The sequence below is a fragment of the Schistocerca americana genome, chromosome 1 (genome assembly GCF_021461395.2).
Source record: "Schistocerca americana isolate TAMUIC-IGC-003095 chromosome 1, iqSchAmer2.1, whole genome shotgun sequence".
NCBI lineage: Eukaryota > Metazoa > Arthropoda > Insecta > Orthoptera > Acrididae > Schistocerca > Schistocerca americana.
In genome coordinates this window covers 784,033,939-784,055,428 of record NC_060119.1, presented here as the reverse complement: position 1 = coordinate 784,055,428, position 21,490 = coordinate 784,033,939, and the positions used below count along the sequence as shown (strand labels likewise).

General features: G+C 40.1%; 1 protein-coding gene across 2 annotated transcripts in view; it reads left to right on the top strand.

Annotated features, from left to right (window-relative positions):
• Positions 1-18,031, top strand: part of LOC124612313 (conserved oligomeric Golgi complex subunit 7) — a 71,357-nt gene extending 53,326 nt beyond the window's left edge. For both annotated transcript variants that reach the window (XM_047140449.1, XM_047140441.1), the window contains exons 12-14: positions 2,754-2,965; positions 9,955-10,204; positions 17,704-18,031. In XM_047140449.1, coding sequence (XP_046996405.1) covers positions 2,754-2,965; positions 9,955-10,204; positions 17,704-17,879 — 638 coding nt within the window. In that variant the 3' untranslated portion in view covers positions 17,880-18,031. The remainder of the gene's footprint in view (positions 1-2,753; positions 2,966-9,954; positions 10,205-17,703) is intronic.
• Positions 18,032-21,490: the final 3,459 nt, after the last annotated feature.

The following is a 21,490-nucleotide window of genomic DNA, read 5'->3' as shown; positions in this document are numbered from 1 at the left end:
CGCATGTGTGCTTGTGTGTGTGTGTGTGTGTGTGTGTGTGTGTGTGTGTGTGTGGGGTTGACAAAGGCATTAATGGCCAAAAGATATAATTGTGTGAATCTTTTTGTTGTGCCTATCAAGATTCAGTATCTCCGCCATATGGTGAGTATCAACTTTCCTTCTCCAATATTGTTACATTCCATCCTGGATTTTCCATTGTAATCATATGTGAAGAAGAGAAAAAACTTGTAATAAGTGGTGTTATAAAAGCACAAAGTACAAGAAAATTACTATGACACTGTCAAAGTAACATTCAGCATGTGGTATTAATTTGCCAAACAGTATATGCTTTTGTAACATCTTAAGTAATGAAGATGTGATTGGGTTTTATGGATTGATAAGTTGAATTAGGATTTGTAATGCTATACTGAGATGTTCAAATGTAACCATGTTTCTGCAATCTTCACTTACTCTCCCCATTTAGAAGGATAACTCAGAAGCAGTCTGTTGCATTTATACACTACTGGCCATTAAAATTGCTACACCAAGAAGAAATGCAGATGATAAACCGGTATTCATTGGACAAATATATTATACTAGAACTGACATGTGATTGCATTTTCACGCAGTTTGGGTGCATAGATCCTGAGAAATCAGTACCCAGAACAACCACCTCTGGCCGTAATAACGGCCTTGATACGCCTGGGCATTGAGTCAAACAGAGCTTGGATGGCGTGTACAGGTACAGTTGCCCATACAGCTTCAACACGATACCACAGTTCATCAAGAGTAGTGACTGGCTTATTGTGATGAGCCAGTTGCTCAGCCACCATTGACCAGACATTTTCAATTGGTGAGAGATCTGGAGAATGTGCTGGCCAGGGCAGCAGTCGAACATTTCCGGTATCCAGAAAGGCCCGTACAGGACCTGCAACATGCGGTCGTGCATTATCCTGCTGAAATGTTGGTTTTCGCAGGGATCGAATCAAGGGTAGAACCATGGATCGTAACACATCTGAAATGTAATGTCCACTGTTCAAAGTGCCATCAATGCGAACAAGAGGTGACCTTGACATGTAACCAATGGCACCCTATACTATCACGCTGGGTGATACACCAGTACGGCGATGACGAATACACGCTTCCAATGTGCATTCACCGCGATGTCACCAAACACAGATGCAACCATCATAATGCTGTAACCAGAACCTGGATTCATCCAAAATATGACGTTTTGCCATGCGTGCACCCAGGCTCGTCGTTGAGTAAACCATCGCAGGCGCTCCTGTCTGTGATGCAGTGTCAAGGGCAACCGCAGCCATGGCCTCCGAGCTGATAGTCAATGCTGCAAACGTCGTCGAACTGTTCGTGCAGATGGTTGTTGTCTTGCAAACATCCCCATCTGTTGACCCAGGGATCGAGACGTGGCTGCATGATCCGTTACAGTCATGCGGATAAGATGCCTGTCATCTCGACTGCTAGTGATATGAGGCCGTTGGGATCCAGCACGGCGTTCCATATTACCCTCCTGAACCCACCGATTGCACATTCTGCTAACAGTCATTGGATCTCGACCAACGCGAGCAGTATTGTCGCAATACGATAAACCGCAATCGCGATAGGCTACAATCCGACCTTTATCAAAGTCAGAAACCTGATGGTACACATTTCTCCTCCTTACACGAGGCATCACAACAACGTTTCACCAGGCAACGCCAGTCAACTGCTGTTTGTGTATGAGAAATCGGTTGGAAACTTACCTCACGTCAGCGCGCTGTAGATGTCGCCACTGGCGCCAACCTTGTGTGAATGCTCTGAAAAGCTAATGATTTGCCTATCACAGCATCTTCTTCCTGTCGGCTAAATTTTGCGTCTGTAGCGCACCATCTTCGTGGTGTAGCGATTTTAGTGGCCAGTAGTGTATGAAGCAACTTTTACATGTTAAAGTATTGTCATTAGCATATGTATGATGTATCACAAATTTCATTGTCACCATTTTCTTTCTTTATTAATTTTAAGCTATTTTTGTTTAATAGTTCACCGTAGTATTATGGCGTATTTTAATTCCTGTTTGCATTGTCAAAACTCCATCAGCTCTTTGGCCAATTATACTCTTGGCTGTTTCACATAGTAGCTGTAAAAGAAATATTGTGAAAGACACACTGCAGTAATAGAAATCGTAATAGTTTTATGTACATAGTGATTTTTCTGACTCCAAAACAGAGTTATATCAGTCAAGCCATTCACTATCTAATTACTTTCGTCTTTTTTTTCTCCATCGTCCATCTTTCATTGAAAAGTGGTTGGTTTCTACAATGAGAGAACACTTACCTACGGTTTGCAATTACTGTGCTTTTTCTATTTAATGATTATTTCATTTGTCTATTAAATTATAACTATTTTGTATTTCCTACCTAAGTTATTTGTTCTGCACCCACGTTTTATTTGATACTGTTTATCTTAAACCTAATTTATATATTGTTATAAAAAATGTAGAAATAAGTGTTCATAAACTGGCATATAACAAGTATGCAAATTCGTAAACAAGCAGTCTTCCTTCACTGCATTGTAATTACTGTTTGGCCATAATATGAAAGAGCTTTTTTGCAGTTGCTGTCAGGAACTGCCTCAACCAGTAAAAAGGGTCTTTCAGTCATAGACAAACAGTAAAAGAGACATAGACAAAGAAAACTAATTGCTTAGTATAAATAGCATTCTGTATGTGTTGAAATAACAATAGTTGGTTATTTAATAAAGTGACCTTGTTGTTCAAGGTGGTGAGATATCCATTGTAGAACCACTGATATCCTCACTGAACAAGTTGTGTAGTGATGTACATCACACAACCTTCCAAGTGATATTTGAGCCTATTTCATCTCAGCTTGAACACGTACAAAAGGCACCTGCGTGGAGCAGTGGGAGTGCACCTAGTGTGGCAGCTGACTTGCCAGACTTCAGCTTCACACCCCAAGAGTACATCACTCAGGTATGGACAGTTTGCTTATCAGGGCTGCATTCATTATCTTTGAAGTGGTTCTAGGTTACCATGTCTGGATTCTGTACATCTGTTTTATTCCAATGTCATTAACTTAGGTATTGTCTGTCCATGATGAGTAATTCTATATTGTCTACTTACTGCCATATTATCAGACTTCTGGAAGCATCAAGTGAGGTGACACAGTACTGTGGCATTGTGCTCATGTACATGCTACTCAAGTGCCCATCTAGCCATCCAGATTCAGGTTTGCCTTGATTTTGTTGACGTCTAAATGTATGTATTGCAGTTGTTATAAAATAGAACTTTCTCACAAAAAATTGCATCACGTATGAAAAGCCTGAGATTGCAACAGATACTATCTGCCAAGTCATAAATACATAACATTAACAGCAACTATTGCATTACACTCCTCTGGTATGTGCTAGAAAATATTTAATCCAGTCACAAATCTGGCTGGATATCCCATAGGGAGAAATTTTCCTTAGAAAGTGTCAAGTGTGGCACATAAACAAGAGCTTTTCAGAAGTCTAGAAACATGGAGTCATCTTACTTTCCACTATCCATGCCACTGAGAATAACATATGTGAAGAGTGCAAGTTGGGTTTTGCAAGAGACATGGATTCAGCATCCATGCTGATTTCCATGGAGAAGGTTATTTTAAGTCAGGTAAGCCACAATGTTTGGTATATGATGTATATTCTAGTATTCTGCTAACAGATAGGTGCAAGTGACATAGAATAGTAGTCATGAGGATTAAGTATACTTTCCTTTAAATAGATTTTATATGTGCTTGTTTCTAATAATGAGGAACACATCTCAGTTCAAGGAATTTGTGATAGAATACAGTGCAGAGTTGAGCTAATCCATATGTATATTCTGTACAGAACTGGACAGGAAGTCCAGGACCATGAGGACTGGATGAATTTTAATGATTTATTCTTCTTTTCAACACCACTGATACTGACTAATGCGCCACTCATGTTAGTATGAGTGTGGCTACTGAATGGTGGCACATTCTTTGACTTTCCTTTGTGAAGGACCATTTGAAGACAGAATTCAGCAGTTTGGCTTCTGCTTCAATGTTTTCAGTTTCAGGGCCATTTTCATCTGCATATAATAGATGCCCAAAATTTCTTGATGTGGTGTCATAATACTTTGCTTCAGCGGCTATTGAAGGCTTCACAAATTGTCCCTCCAGTATCTGAGTATGTGAACACATTATTGCAGCCAAGAGAGAATGAAACCAATGTCCACTTCAGCGGCACAGGTTTATACACCAAGTAGTGCTGCAAACAGTGAAGAGGTTTAAAGAATGTAGTATGAGATAAAGGAAAGTATTCAGGTAGTTAAGGGAGACAAAAATGTAATTGTGGTGGCTGACTGGAATTCAGTAATAGGCAAAGGATAAATAGTGGGAGAACTTGGACTGAAGAAAAGGAATGAAACAGGGAGCTACCTGGCAGAATGTAGTGCCAAGCACAATTTAATAATTACTCATATTTGGTTTAGGAATTATTTTTTAAGTAATGAGGTACTAAATCCTTTTGTTGGGAAAAAATGAATTTGTGGCACAACTTGACTAAAAGAAGGGACCAGTTGATAGAAAACATCTTGAAGCATCGAGGAACAGTTGAATTGGTAGGGACCTGAAAAATTTGCCATCCACAATAAATGCAAATGTAGATGCAAGTTCTGTCTCAAAATGCAAAAAATGCAAAATTAGCTAAATGATATAACACAGTGATTTGTATCCAGAAGAATTACTTTATCAGAGATTCTTTGAAATAGCTTTATTTTATTCTTGTAAATACTGAAAATATTCTCTGTTTTTGGTTACTGGTATTGAAAGTCATATAGTGAAGCCCTATTTCTAAAAATACTGTGCCTAAGAGCATGTTTGTAAAATAAAATGTGCATGAACATAACGACATATCATTGTGCTTGATGCTCTGGTATCATGCCTATTCTGGTCACTTGAATGCTCCGAACAAGATACAAGCCACATAATGCAACACAGGACTCAACTGTGGGACCAACCACATTACAACAAAGAAATGCGTACCTTTGTTTGCTAGCTAAAGCTCAAAAGTTGATATAATGTGGACACTTTCACGTGGCAATTGTTGGTGGCAGAGGTTTTGAAATGTGGTTGCAACAAATACTGGTAGAAGTCTGGCTTTAAAGATTATGACACTGGCAACATCAACAAGTTGGTGTGCAATAACCTTACCGAATGCTGTGCATTGCCCATTGTTTTCTTTTCTTATTCTGAAATGGTTCGAGAAACTAATCTTAGTCCATCACAGAGTTTGATTAAGGTCATCAAAACACCAGAAAGGACTGGCCATCCCTATGAGTGTGTGTCAAGTTCTGCTTTCACAGAAACCCAGAACATGGGAGTAGGCTGGCTGCCCTGTGAGAGGGTTTGTTTCCCCGCGCCATTTCTCTCACCTCTGGTGGTCAAGATTTTAGTTTGTTTTTGCTCACAGCTGACAGCCAGTTTATAGTGTCTGTACTCTGCACTATAGTGTAAATGGAAAAAAAAAATCTGTTAACTTATTTTGACCAAGCTTGAAATCTTCCCATAACTTAAAAATACAATTCTTTCAGTTCAACTGCTATACTAAGTACCTTGTCAGTTCTATCAGTAGTGATGCCAAGAATGGGTCGCAGGGCTATAGATTTCCACAAAAGTCAAAATCAATACTCTACAGATTTTGTAATTATCGAATTTGGTGGGAAAAGAAAATTAATTTCTAGAAGCACTTTAAAGTGGAGCCAGTCATAAAAATGATGTTGCTTGTCAACAGAAACAATTAACTGTTGAAAGTTTAAAGAGAACCAAAAGAAGAAAACAAGCTTAGACCTTTTTGGAAAAAAAGCTCTCTTGAGTTTTTACAGAAGCAGACATTAGAGTCACAAAGCTCGCAAATCACCATTCATTTCCCTCTCCCTCTCCCTCTCATCTTTCTTTCTTTCTTTCTGTCTCCAGTCTGTTTCAAAGCACAAAAGTTTCATCTTCAGGTTCATAGTGTATAACCTTTTCATTTTGTACATCTAATCATTTATAAAGAAAAAAAGTTCTTCTATGAAGACGTCCAATTTGTCAAAAATAAATGCTACGTTTTTGGGTCCCTACAACTTGGTAATGTGAGTGCAGGGGCAGACCTAGGCATGAGTACTGTAAGCAGATTGAAATGCATGCAGTTTTCATTGTTTAGTTATGCAGAGATATAGCCCAGCCCAGGGAGCTGCACAAAACTAGTATTTGATCTGAAGACCACAATAACAACCAATAAGGTATCTCTCTTGTCGTTAATTATTCTGCTAAGTACACACTTTGTGGAGCTCAGATGATCATTCATTTGAACATGAGCCACAGTTAATGTAATTGTTTACTACTAGAGTCAAATGATTTTAATTCCTCTCTGAGAAATGAGCATTTCCTCCCCATTAATATTAGTGAACATACAGATTTTTATACTCATTTTTCTAGTTGTTTATATCTAGGTGTCCATTGTTGCTAAAATTTCACTGTTTTTACTGATCTCAGTCTCTGTGCAAATATCGTTAAAGTCCTCAAATCTTTTTATTACAACAAGTCTTGTTTATTTCAATTAAGAAGAGGATGCCAAACCATGTGCTCTTGATGATTTTTGAAGTCAGCTTTTATGACTTTGAAGCTTCTGCACTGTGTGTCTTTTATGTATGTGGTGAATTTCATTTCTTACATGCTGTCTATTCCTATACACACATGAGCTCCCATTCTGTGGAGCCTGGATTTAAGGAAAACACTTTCATTTGCTCCAAAGATCTCACAGCCATAAATTTCTGGTTTTAGCCCATTCTCTGTTCTAAGTATTCTGTTGGCCCCCACAGCTTTTTGTAGTGGATCAGACTCTTAATGCCTTTTCTCCAAACGCAAATACAATTTTACTAGAAGTTGTGTGGTAGTTTGGAGCCTCCTTCAACATCATTTATCTTGACTGGTTGGAGTGTCATCTGTTTTAAATATGATTGTATGCATTCCACACACAATCAGCTGCACAGTTAGTGAGGTATAATTTTGCTGGATAGCAGAGGACATGGAAATGAGTTAGCACATGTGGCAGATAGTTTGGCATGTTTTGAAATTTAACATGATTCAGTGACCATCCCCCTACATGCTAACACCTAGCTGTAGAGGCACAAAGTCACACATCAGTGAAAAGAATAGTGGTTGCAGTTGATGAGAGGTAAGCTACAGCTAATAAAATCAACAGTTTAGCCACAGTATACTTACTTTCTTCCAACCAATCAGTTGAGAGAAGTTAAGGATAACATACAGTTTGATGGCGTGTGACTTTTTGATCTTGTGAGAGGATTCTTCAGTGCATGGTGCTTTTGGTATAGAGCTTGTAGTCTGCCACATTATAACTGTGTGTTTTATGTTCAGATGAAGACAGAGCTTAGTTAACCTGCAGGTCTGCTCTATGTTTAGCAGAAGATGAGGTGAATATGGTACAAATTTTAAGATTCTATGACCTGACTTATCTTTAAAATACTTGGAAGTAGTTTTGTAATATGTTGACATGGTGGAAGAGATCTCCAACCTTTTAAACTTTGATGAAGAAGGATTACACACAAAGAGGTCTTATCTGAACACCTTCAATTTAATAATGTGTGTCTTTTTTTTTTTTTTTTTTTTTTACTCAGAACAATACTAATAAAGAACAGGAAAGATGAACAGAGCAACTGTGATAGTTGCCCTGAACATTAATTAGAATTAAGAATAAAGTAATGCACTATTAGTGCACCACGAGGAAAATAGTAAAGATTAATGAAGTTGTAGAAAAAGTTGACAAAATTTGTTACTCGTGGCAACTGAGGTTGGCTGGGATGGTCGGTTGGGTGGGTAAAAATATGTTGAAGTTCAATTGGGAAACTGAATGGTATGTTGAGCAGTAAATTCCCAATGCATGTTGAAATTAAAGACTGTATCTAGTGTATAAAGACAATATTAACCACGGAAGTAAAGCATTGACTTTAAATATGCACATTTCAAAAATTGAAGGTTAACCAGTGAGCTGTGGGAAGAAGCATATTTGGCATATCAAGAAGGGACAGAAGAGCAAAAAAATGTATAAGAGAAGAGACTAGAATTGAACATAGGATACTGACTGTACAAAACTGAAATGGAAATTAGCTGGGCATATAACGAGAAATAATTGTGGTGGTGAACACTGGAGATTCTGTGTTGTATTACTCAAGATAAGAAAAAAATTTGTAAGACAGCCTAATGGAAGATGGGTTGATGATGTAAAGAAACAAGGTGGACTAACTTGGGTATGAGGAGTTCAAGACTGAAATGTATGGATACATTTAGAAGAGACTTGTAACGAACAGTAGATGATAAGTGGCTGATGATAGGGTTTGTAGTAAAGCTTTAGACCATTGCCAGAGTTTACAGTTTGTACATTTTAAATGGTGATATGAATATGAGTGAGAATGGGAAAGAGTGAGGTTGATATTATCTGAGCTCGCATTTTTAAGTTTTAAGTGAAAAATTGCATGCTGCTCTTGGACATATCTCGGATTATTATGTTTATTGCAAATAACTTATCGTTGCATGATGGAGGTTCTCTGTGAGTTCTACACCAAATTTTTAGTTTTATTGAGAACTATGTGCTGTTCGTATGATTTTTTTTCTAAAATACTTCTGAACTAGTGTACAATAAATTGTTTGCCAGTTGTCAACAGAAAGAAATAATGATATTGGTGCTTTACTTGTAAGCTGTAATTCTTTGTCATTTTGATAAGGACTGGTTCCAGAGCCTTGGTACAGTTACTGAAAGTTGTCATTATGCTTAGGCTGTACCAAAAATTTTCATTGTTTGTGTATCATGATTGCAATTTTTATATTTTGTCATTGTTAGGTGGTGTGGGGCAATGGCACTACTTAACAACATGAAGTTGTCATGTACGGCAATGTGGCACCCAAATTTATAAAATCAACATCATGTGGTGGTATAAATCTATCCACTCTTTTGGATGTCATGTGAGAACACATATTGCCACAGGTTAGAAAGTGACAAATATTTGACAGTATGATTAGTTCGCATCAGTGATATAAGACAAGACCCATGTAACCAGTGTGGTGAAGGGGACTGGAAAGGGGGGGGGGGGGGGGGGGTATGAAGAACCACACATGCTAGTTACATGGTCTTGTCCTATGTCTCTGTTGTAAGCATAGTTTTTATCATAATGTCAAGTGTTTGTCACTTTCTAACCTTGGGCCACCATACATTGTTGATTGTATAATGTTGGGTACCATGTTGCTGTACATGAGAACTTCATGTTGTTAAATGGGTACCATTGCCACACACCATGTGATGATGATAAATTATCAAAATTGCGATCATTATGTATAGACATTTTGGTACAGCCTAAGCAGAATGACAACTTTCAGTTCCTTGTCACTGTTTTCAGTGCAGTGGTGTATTCAATACCAAACTTTCCCAATTTCTTTGGCCCTCCTCTCTTGTGTTCAACTGATAAGAAAGATTGTTGTATGTCATTTATCTCATTTTCTAAAAATAAAAAAAAGAGGTGGCATTTTTGAACTCGTGAGATTTATCATTTTAAAGTTGCAAGAGGTTCGTTGATTATGCAGCTATATTGAAAATATGCTTTGACTCTTGACTTTTAAGTGTCTTTCACAAATATCAGCACCTTCCATACACATAATTGTGCATTGTTATCATTGATTATGAAAAAAAAGTATACCGTGGATGGTGAAAATGTGCCTTTACCTTGATAGAGAAAATAACTGTTTTCATTTATTTTTTGTGTTATTTTCTTTGGTTTTGCAAATTGCCTGTGCATTATTTGTCTGTCACAGACTGTTGGGCCCTAATTTTTTGTCAGTTTGTAGCAATGTAGATTTGTAACTTGTAATCCTGATGTTCAATTTATTATTACATTTATGAAACTTTCAGATAGGCCAATATCTGATGACACTGCCTCAGCACCTGGAGCCATTTCTTTTACGAGACAATCCATCACTGACATTGGCATTACGTGTTGCTGACTCAGAATACCAAGCTATGTCTGAAAATAGTGAAGCAGGGGTTGCAGATGCCTTACTTGGAATTATAGCTCGTGGCACATGTCAGATGTATTGTGAGAACATTCTGGGCATATGTGAGCTGTCAACAAGTGGCTGCAGGCAGCTTGCTACTGATATTGGTCAGTAAATTAAATATTTTGTGTAGTATGTATGTTTATGAGGATAGATCACAACTCATCCAAGCGAGTAATCAGTGTTTGCTGAGTATTAGGCAGCCATTTAGAAAAATCAGAAGAGTGCTCTCTCTCTCTCTCTCTCTCTCTCTCTCTCTCTCTCTCTCTCTCTCACACACACACACACACACACACACACACACACACACACACTTCACGTGAGCAGTGGGACACAGAAGCCATGCTTGTCAGCACATGCTTCTGTTTTGGTGACAGAGTGACAGCAGGATGCATTATATGTGCCAACCTCTTGGATGAGCAGGAGGGGAAATAGGCTCTTCATTGGTGTAACACGAGGAGAGCCATCATGTCTCCAACACTGGGGTGGATTGTCAAAAGTCTCACATTATTTTAATTTCCTGATAACATACTGTCCACTTGCAAAATACAAGGTAAAAAAGTTTTTTCTTTAATATTTTTGAGCATATTTTGAATTTGCTTTTTTTCACATATGAGTGTCAGTCAGTATATATAAGCAGTGACTGACCATAGAGTTTTTCATACATTGTTCACTGTTAGTGGAAAACTGTAATTATGTTAGGTTCTCATTAAAAACCAAATACTCCATCAGCTGACATTTTATTTGGCTAGTTTTTTATTTTGCTATAACTACCAATAAATGTTGTGTGCACAAATTTCACACAAAACCAATTTGAGATTCCTCATTAGTCCTGGCACTTAACATGACATTCTTGACAGCATCAGACCATGGAAAGTCCAGGATGGAATAAAACTATATTATGAAAAGAATAGGTTGCCACTCACCTTATAGACAAGACATTTAGTCACAGACAGGTATAACAAAAAGACTGCTACGCATTTAAGCTTTCAGCCAAAAGGGTTTCTTCTGAAGTAGAAAACCATGTACTTCCTCCCCCCCCCCCCCCCCCCCCGACCCCCCCCCCCCCCCCCACACACACACACACACACATGTATGTATTCATACATGCACACTAAACCACTATCTCTGTCCTCTGGCCACACTGTGGCTGATTGGAGCAGATATCCAGTGTGGGTGATGAGGGAGAGAAGGTGGCATGGTGTAGGGAGGGGGATAACAAGTTGGGGTGGGAGAGCGTGTAGTGCCACGTATGGGAGCATGCAGGGATGTTGTGGTAATGGAGTAAGGCTGCTAGATGCAGTAGGTATCTTTTTTTTGGGGGGGGGGGATTAGGAAAGGAGAGAAGGTGAAAGGATTAGTGGGTGTGCTAGTAGAACAGAAGAATTTGTTGTGCTGAAGTGGGAGTAGGGAAGGAGATAGGTAAGTGGAGGACAAGGACTAGTAATGGCTGAGGCCAGGGGATTATGGGAATGTAGGGTATATTGCAGGGAGAGTTCCCACCTGTGCAGTTCAGAAAAGCTAGTGTTGGTAGGAAGAATCCAGATGGTCCAGGTTGTGAAGCAGTTATGTGTAGTGAAGCACATCATTTTGGATGGCAGTTCAGCAATTGAGTGATCCGACTGGCCCTTGGTCGCAGTTTGTCAATGGCCAATCATATGGACAGCCAGTTTGTTAATCATCATGCCCACATGGAAAGCAGGATGCTGGTTGCAGCTTAGTTTGTAGACCACATAATTGTTTTCACAGGTAGCCCTGCTTTTAACGAGGTAGGATAAGCCTGTGACCAGAGGATAGTGAGAGGTAGTCAAAAGCCTGGTGGAGAATCTAACTCAGTTGCTCCAGTCCTGGGTGGTACTGAGTTCATCAGGGAAGTGTTTGTTTGTGATCTGACAGTGGGTATGTGGGAGGTGGTAGGTGAATGGAGAGATGATAAGGCATGGGAGATCTGTTTCTGTACAAGGTTGGAAGGGTAATTTTGGTCCGCAAAGACCTCAGTGAAACCTCTGGTATATTTAGAAAGGGACTGCGTATCACTTAAGGTGTGATGCCCATAGGCGACTAGGCTTTATGGAAGGGACTTGTTGGTATGTATCGGGTGGCAGCTGTCGAAGAAAAAGTATTGCTGGTGGTTGGTGATTTTATATGGATAGAGGTCTTTGAGTTGCCATCTTTGAGATGGTCAACACTGAGGAAGGTGGCTTGTTGGGAGGAGGGTAGGTTACAGGTGATAGGATGAAGGTTTTGTCCACGAGTGCAGATATTCCATCACTGGGGGCCACAATGGGGTGTCTAGGTGGTTGGGTTTATGGAAGGTAGGTGTGTAGGGAGTGGTAGGGATGAGAAGAGAGAGAAACTCTGTTTAGTGGTTCTGGGTTGGGCCTAATTATTTGAGGAAAAACTGGAAATCCTGGTGGATTTCTGGAATGGGGTCACTGTGGCAGGGTTTGTAGGATGACGGATCTGACAGCTGGTGGACTTTCTCCACCAGGTAATCCCTGCTGTTCAAAACCACAGTAATGGAGCCTTTGTTGGTGGATATGTTTGTAAGATTAGAATATGTTTTTAGGTGGTGTATTGCTGTTCTTTCTGCAGATGAAAAGTTGGTTTCCATGTGGGTTCTGTTTGCCAGTGGGAAGGAGGTTTTGAGGGTGTGGTAAACGCAATAGGCCTGCGAGGCAGTGTTTGTCGGCTATGAGGGATCATGAGGGAGGTTTCAAGGCTGTGGTGGGTGGTGGTAGTCCAAGGCAGGAGTGGGACATGAACAGGTTGGAGAGTTTTTCGAGTTGGTGTTGTGCATGCTGTACTAGTTCCTGGAGAGCAAGAGTTTGTGTGAGAGATGGGATGCAACGTTTTGGGATTGCAGGAGAATTTTACAGATGGAGAGGAGGTATTGCAAGGAGATTTGAGCTTGATTTACATGGTTAACTGTGGAATGTATTGGTGACGGCTATGGACTGATGGAATTTCAAAATATAGGGTTCATTGTAGGGATGGGGAAAGTTTTCTGTATTGGCATATATGGAAGGAGCAGGGATCCATGATAGTGGAGATTTAAAAAAAAATGCCTAAAAATATGTAAAATACGCAAGGAAGTATGAAAAAATTGTAACAGTATGTAAAATTTTGTGAGAAAAAACTCACAAAATGGATGGGACAAATGAAGTATGGGGAAAACAGGTGACAAGTGAGGTAGCAGGGCTGATAGTGAAATGCAAAAATGAACTAAAATGTTGTGAAACACAGTGAGATGAAATGGAAAAATAAATAAAAAGACAATAATAGAGGGATGCAGGTTAGTGGGTGGATATGCCTAAAGAAGGAACAGCAGGTGTAAATGGATTAGATGAGGATAGAATAAACATGCTGGAATAAGGGAAGAGAAAGCGAAAGGGAGGGATTGTATACGGTTGAGGTTCAACAAGTTCATGTGGCGCAGGAAGGTATGAAGAATGACAATATATAGTCCAAAACAAAGTGATTAACCTTTCCTCCAAAAGCCGTAGTTCCACAGAGGTATCAGTCCTTTGTCCCACTCCCAAATTCTATCATGCTGGACTTGTTAAAGACCTACTCCCAGTCCTTACAGTGGACACACTTTTTTTGCCACAATCCTACCAATGAGACTCAACTGGAAACCAATATTGAACCCTGCCTGACTCAGTTCACTTCTTCATCCAACTTTGATCCTCCACAGCTGCCTCCAAATCACTCCCTCTTAACATTCCAGAGTTTCTTAACCTCAAACCTTGCCTCACTATTATTTCCCAAATCCTTCAGCATGGAAACCAACCTTACATTTGTAGAAACAACTACAATCCACCACCTAAAAACCGATCCCAACATTATAACCTTACCTACCGACAAAGGCTTCACTTCCGTTGTTTTGAACAGTAGAGATTACCTGGAGGGGAAAGTCTGCCGGCTGTCAGATTTGTCAGCCTACAAACCCTGCAACAGTGACCCCATTCCATAAATCCAGTAGGATCCCCAGTTCCTCCTTAAATCTTTAGGCTCATCCCAGAACCACTCCCTTGTGTCTGTCTCACTTCTCACCCCCTGCAGCCTCACCTTCTACATGCTTCATGAAGTTCATAAACCCAACCACCCAAGATGTCCAATTGTGGCTGGTTTCTGTTCCCCCACTGACCGAATCCCTGTTTTGTATCAAGACTCTCAGCCTGTTACCCATAACCTGCTCTCTTATATAAAAGATACCAACCATTTGCTCCATCGATTCCTCCCAGTTCCTGTTCCTCTACCATATTACACTCCATTCATCTCTGTTGATGCCATCTCCCTCCACAGTAACATCCCCAATGCCCGTGGCCTTGCCACTATTGAAGACTATCTTTCCCAATTCCCAACGGACTCCATACTTACAACCTCCTTCCTGCAGCATGACCAACTGTATCCTCACCTACAATTACTTCCCCTTTGAAGGCATCACCTGCAAAAGAAGCTACGATAGAGCAGTGGGAACTTGCATGGCACCATACTTTGCCAACCTATTCGTGGCTACACAGAGAAGTCCTTCCTGAGCACCCAGAATCCCAAACCCCTGGTCTGGACCAAGTGTGAGGACACCTTATCCGCAGTCCTCTAAAACCTCATCACCTTGTGCCTCATTTGCTTCAGCTGGTTCTTATCAACCCAACAAGCCACCTTCCACTATGTGGACCTCCATCTCGAGGATGGCTACATCAGTATCTCTGTCCATATCAAACATACCATCTTCTAGGGAAACCGCCACTTCAACAGCAGCAAACCGAAGAGTACCTTCCATAAATTCTAGCCACCTGTGGTCATTGCATCTGCGGTAATAAGTAGTCCCTGTCCAAATAAACAAACTGTTTCACTGAGGCCTTTGCGGATCGAAACTACCCTCCCAACTTGAACAGAAATGGATCTTCCATGCCTTGTCTTCCTGGCCACCTAACATTTCCCGCATACCTACTGTCTGGCCACAAAGGGGTGCCATCCGGGACTGCAGCAACTGAATCACATTCTCTGCCAGGGTGACTACCTCTCATCATGCCCTGAAAGGAGGAATATCCTACCCTCTATCCGTCCCTCCTCTCAGGGTAGTGGTGCTCTGATGGCCACCAGACATATGCAATATGCTTGTCCATCCCTACTCCATCCCTGTTCTCAATCCCTTTCCTCATGGCTCATATCCCTGTTAACAGATCTGAATGCAAGACCTTTCTATACAACCTCCCACCACCAGCTATATCAGTCTGGTCTCAGACATCTCCTATCGCATCAGAGACAGATCTACCTGTGAAAGCAGCCGTGTGATCCGCAAACTAAGCTGCAGCAAGTATGCTGTTTTCTTTGTGAGTATGAAGACTAACAAGCTGGCTGTACACATGAATGTCCATCTATAAGCTAGAGCCAAGAGCTAGCTAAACCACCCAGTTGCTGAACATGCTGTCTGACACAATGTGCTACACTTCAGTTACTGCTTCACAGCATGTGCTGCGTGGATCCTTCCTACCAATATCAGTTTTTCTGAACTGTGTAGGTGGGAACGTTCCCTGCAAGATATTCTATGTTCCTGTAAACCCCCTGGCCTCAGCCTTCCCGAGTCACTGGTCTCCACTTGCCTGTTTCCTTCCCTCCTCCCTCTTTAGCCCAAGATATTCTTCTTTTCCACCAATGTACTCACCCACTAGTCCTTTTCCCCTTCTCTATTTCTCTCCTTTTCCACCCCACACCCCGACGCCCAGTCGCACTCCCACACCGCCCAGAGCTGCGACGGCACCCATATTTGAGTTTGCATCAGTTGAAGTTGACCTCTGACAGTTGCAGTGGGCTGTGCGCAGCAACTTTGCACGCCTGCTTCAACCAATAATGTAACGCAGTTTTATAAGTATTTGTGTGATAATGCTGCATTGTTGTTACAGTCTTGTAGATGGCCACTGTTTTCACCTGCAGCTATTAGAGCTTCACAGTTGAAAGCTGGCAACAGCACTGCAAGCTGTCGAGCATCTTCTTATGCTGTCTCAACTTTACCATCCCCCCCCTGTCCACTGCGCACTCCCACAAGCAGCACTACACCTATCCACACTCTGCCCTGCTATTCCCCCCCCCCCCCCCTCCCTGCCCCACTCCATTCCTCCTAGTCACCCATACTGGATTTCTATCCCCCACTCCCTTGCTCACCCGATGACTCATTCCATCCACAGTGCTCAGAGACTGTCGTGTGTGTGTGTGTGTGTGTGTGTGTGTGTGTGTGTGTGTGTGTGTGTGTGCGTGTGTGTGTGTGTGTGCACGCGTGCTCGTGTGCTCATGCGTGTGCGCATGCACTTGCATTGTGCTTGTGTGAATGCGTGTATGGGTTTTCTACTTCAGAAGAAGACCTTTAGGCTTAAAGTTAAAATTTATGGCAATCTTTTCGTTGTGTCTGTCTTCAACTCGGTGTCTCCCCTATATGGTGAGTAGCATAATAATTTTGGCAGCATTTTGTTTATAATGAGAACCAAAATTACATTTATAATTGATACCAGATATAAAATGATGCAACCCATGAACAATATTTATTTGGATTGAATGTACTAATACATTAAAAGAATCTGAAAATATCTTTGCAAACAGAGAAAAATACGCTGGATGGTTGTTATGTTGGACAACTGTTATTTCTTGCCAGTTTGTGTTGGAAAATCATTAAATTCCTTGTGCATTATAAACGTTATTCTAAGACACCTTACTATTCATATGTGATCCTCAAAAGTATTCTTTTCTGAAAACAAAAATGATGTTACATGAGAGCATTTTCTGAAAGGGAAGAGGTTTCCTGCATTATAATCAAAGATACAACTAAAGGCAAACAATTCATTGTGTTAGAAAGGGTAATGCAAGAAAGCAAATAAGTGGGAAGTGCAAGGTGAGAAAAACAAGAGCTTTAAAATTTTTGGTGTATTAAATCTGTTTGCTGGCCTAGTACTCAACCTAGAGCGTTGCCTTTTGTTTTAATCTGTCAGGCAGTCTAAAAATACTCCAATGCAGAATGAAGAATTCATTTGATGCTATGTATGCATCACACATGCCTGCTCTAACATTTTATTAAACAGCACATTACACTCCTTCCCATACTCCCAACACAACTATAAAAATATGTGGCATGACACTATTTCTCATACTCTAGTTAATCCTCACTTTTATAGATTAATACTGCTTATACATTATTGAAGTAAGCAGCAGCAAATGTCTTGGCACTCAACAGGATGAGCACTACTTGATCATCTAAACATGTTGTACTAATATGACTTATCATTGATTCCAAAGAGGTTCATAAGTAAACATTCATTTTTGCCACTTCTTTGATCAAGTTTCAGTGTCACATAAGTTATGTAATTACTGTTCCGCTTGTTGTTCTGCCATCAAGTGATGGTGGCATAGTGACTTGTTGACAATCTTTCCTACATGTCAGGGTAGTCTTTAATACTGAATGTGTGCCATATTTGTATTGTTTTGTATTTTATTATACTTTAGTAAATTTCATTGGTGAGTAAATTGTCATGATTTGCCAGGTGCCATTTAGTATTAATGGTTGATTTAATTATTCTTATATGTGTGTTGGAATATATATCTTTTCTGGCAGATTATCTTGGCAATGTCCTGGAGGATCTTGGTCTCGCGCTGTCTGAGCACTTGACTCAGATGTCGTCTCTGTTGCGCCTGTCACCAGATGAATACCAGACACGGAGCTCAGGATGTGCAGCTCCACGACTCGTTGCAGCCGTCCGTCAGATGCGCAATATTACGTCTTCCAGTTAAATACGGGTTTCTAAATATATCACAAAAGCCAGTGATATTTTGTGCATAAAAATTGGTTAATAATATAAAGAGATTGACAGGGAGAGAGAGAGAACATATGAATTCTATTTTTGTTGTATTATGTGAAAATAAAGAAACTAATCTAAAATTAACTCTGGCAATTTATTGTGACTATTATTGACAGTATCGACTAGGATAACCTTCGGTGTTAAACCTGATGTACTACCAAAAAATCTTGTATTCTCCATAGAGAAATTCACCATCATTGTACTTTATCTATTAACATCACAAGTCTAGTTAGTTCCATTCGGATCAAGTAATCCACTACAGGCACAGCTGTGAATCAGATATCCCCACAATTCCTCTATCTCAAACTTGCGGAACAGTGCTTGCAGTTATTTCCGAATATCCAAGACAGTCTCAAGTCTTAGAGTTTTTTAAAATGGCTTTCATTTAGGAGAACACAAAGAAATCACTCAAAGCTGAGTAATTTTTCTTGTGAGTGTGAAGAATGAGAATTAATCACATTGTTTTCATTCATAAAATCATGTACGATGAGAACTGTGATTATACCTTATACTGGTGCAAAGACAAATTGTGTAACTCTTAGTTAGCCACTTTCACATCATAATCTGCAATAGTTACCAGTGGTGTAGCATGAGGGGAGACTTAGAGACTTAGTTTCCCCTGTATTCGTGCTTAAGAAAGATGCAACAGTAATTCAAAACAAAAATATAAACAACTTTCTATTAAGAGCACTAAATGTGCGAAGACATCGGTTTTGTATCCCGCGCCGCCGCACCCTGAGTATTGGTGTGTCTGCCTGCTTGAGACTCTACTGCTCTCAGTCTCTGCCTCCCTTCCCTTACCTGGCTGTGTGCGCCTGAGCATTCTCGGCTCACCTCCATTTCTCCTCTTCCACGAAGGCTGGTGCGCTGCACTTGCTAGCAGGTATCGAGACTAGTCTCTGCCGATTCTATACTGGCTTTTAACACGGAAGTGAACAGTCATGTGGTTTGTTTTCATTGTCATTCTTGTTTGATTTTAGTGCATATTTTCGTTGTGTCGCCAACATGAGTGAGCCAGCAACTGAACACTTTATAGAATTTTTATTAAAACCGCCTTTTTCTACATTAACGAACGAAAAAAGTGGGAATTGAAGGAAATACTCAGTGTAGTTTTAAGTGAAGCCAAACAAAAACGCACTTTTCAGACAGCCTGGTACGAAAAGTGTGCTAGGCTGACTGCGAATGCAGTTAATAACAGATAATATATTTTTATATATGTCTTCTGCTTGATTGTGTAAAGGAATGATGCAATGATGGCATTTGTACAACAAAGAACTTTGACAGGAAAGCACAAAAGCATCAGATATCAAAAAGTCACCTGCAGAACAAAGAATCATTTCAGTTATTGGGAAAATCTGAATTGAGCACGCCCTTTCTGAAGCCGCTCGTCTGACAGCAATATAATACAAACAAGTTGCATCCAGCTGGAGAGTATTGGCTCGTCTTATTCACGCAACTGTATTTCTTTGTAAAGAAGAACTAGCCTTTCGCGGCCATCGAGAAGACGAATCCTCCAGCAACAAAGGTAACTATTTGGAATTGTTGGATTTACTAGCTCAAGGAGAGCAGTTAATCCGAGACCGTCTGTCATCATCTTCAACCTTTAAAGGAACGTCTCCAGATATACAGAATGATGTAATAGAAATAATAACTCTGGCAGTTAATGAGAAAATAAAATCTGAAATTCAGAACTGCAATTTCATTTCAATTCAGGCTGATGAAACATTAGACGTGTCATCTAAGAGTCAAATGAGTATAATATTTAGGTACTATATTGCAGACAAAATTGAGGAAAGATTCGTTGGATTTTACGACATTTCTGGAGATAAAGCTGCTGAAGGTTTGTCAAACATTATTCGTGCAGTATTGGAAGAATGGAATGTGGAAGGAAAAGTGGTTAGTCAAACGTACGAAGGCGCTTCAGTAATGGCGAGCAGAGAAAGAGGACTACAACAATTGGTGAAGCAGTTCTGTCCCTATGCACTGTTTATTCATTGTTATGCACACCAACTGAATTTGGTACTGTTACACACCTCCAAAATCATACGACAAGTACGCATGTTAGTAAGTGATCTTACTGCATTCCATTCGTTTTTTAGCAAATCATCAAAACGAACTGTATTGCTGACAGAGAAAGGATTTAAACTGCCACAGGCAAGCAACACTTGCTGGTACTTTCGTTCCAGGGTAGTTTCAAAAGCATCTAGTCATTTCTCAGGGCTATGCAGTGCTTTTAATTATACACTTCGTGACACAGACTCTCAGTGGGATCCAGAATCTTTGAGCTGTGCTGTGGGGATATTTCGTGACACAGACTCTCAGTGGGATCGAGAATCTTTGAGCTGTGCTGTGGGGATGAAACGGCGGGTGGATGATCCTACGTTTGTCTACTTCCTTTGCTTCTACCGAGGGTGCTTTCTTTATGTTGATCATCTCTTTAATGTTCTTCATTCAAAATCTGCCAGTATAACTGCTTGCCACGATGAAATAAGAAATGTTTTGAGAAACTTACAACAGTTAAGAACGGAAACATCCGTTGATGAATGCATTAAATGCAGCTTGTGTTTGAATGGCAACTTATCATTCTGTGACAGTCAAAAGACATCTCTCAGGGCATTAACTTATGAGATACTGGATTTGCAAATTTTTCAGATGGAAAGAAGGTTTCAAGACTTTCCCCAAATTCAGTTTGTTGAACCTTTGAACGTAAAGTATTTCCCAAACTATCAAAAAGAATTCCCAATGTTGAAACTACTTCAATTATTAGAACAGTACCCTTTTTTCAAACAAGAACAACTTGAAAATGAACTGTGTAACATAAACGCTGATGGGAAAAAACACTTATCTCCAACAATCCTCTTAAAGTGCATTGTCAACAATGATTTAGACTTCGTTTATGAAGAAACAACGAAGCTCCTGTGTTTGTTTTTGACCCTACCCGCAACTACAGCAAGCAGTGAACGAAGCATGAGTGCTCTTGAACGAGTGAAGAATTATTTAAGTAATTCAATGTCCAACATTCGGCTGTCATGTTTGAGCACGTTAGCAACAGAAAAGACAATACTTGGAGAGCTATCCAGTGATCAGATCTTTGTAGACCAAGTTATAGACTTATTTGTGGAAAGAAAAGAGAGGCGCATTGCGCTTGTGTAAAAGAAAATATAAGTGCTTCTTCTCTTGTTGCTGGAGTTCTACAAATTTGTCATTGTTTCTTGAACAAGTTAGTTATTGTTATTATTATTATTATTATTGGTGGTGGTGGTGGCGGTGGTGGTGGTGGTGGTGGTGGTGGTGGTGGTAGTAGTAGTAGTAGTAGTAGTACTAGTAGTAGCTGTTGTTGTTTTATTTGATGCATTTTGTTTCATTTGTTTAAATTATTGTTTATTGTACTCTTTTGTCTCCCTATAACAACTACAGAGTCTCCCCAACCTTTACAACCACGCTACGCCACTGATCGTTACCTTAGAATGCCACAATATAACAGTACATTTTGGTTGATGAAGACAAATGAACTGATTTGTCTTTTTGGATGAGAGTGAATGC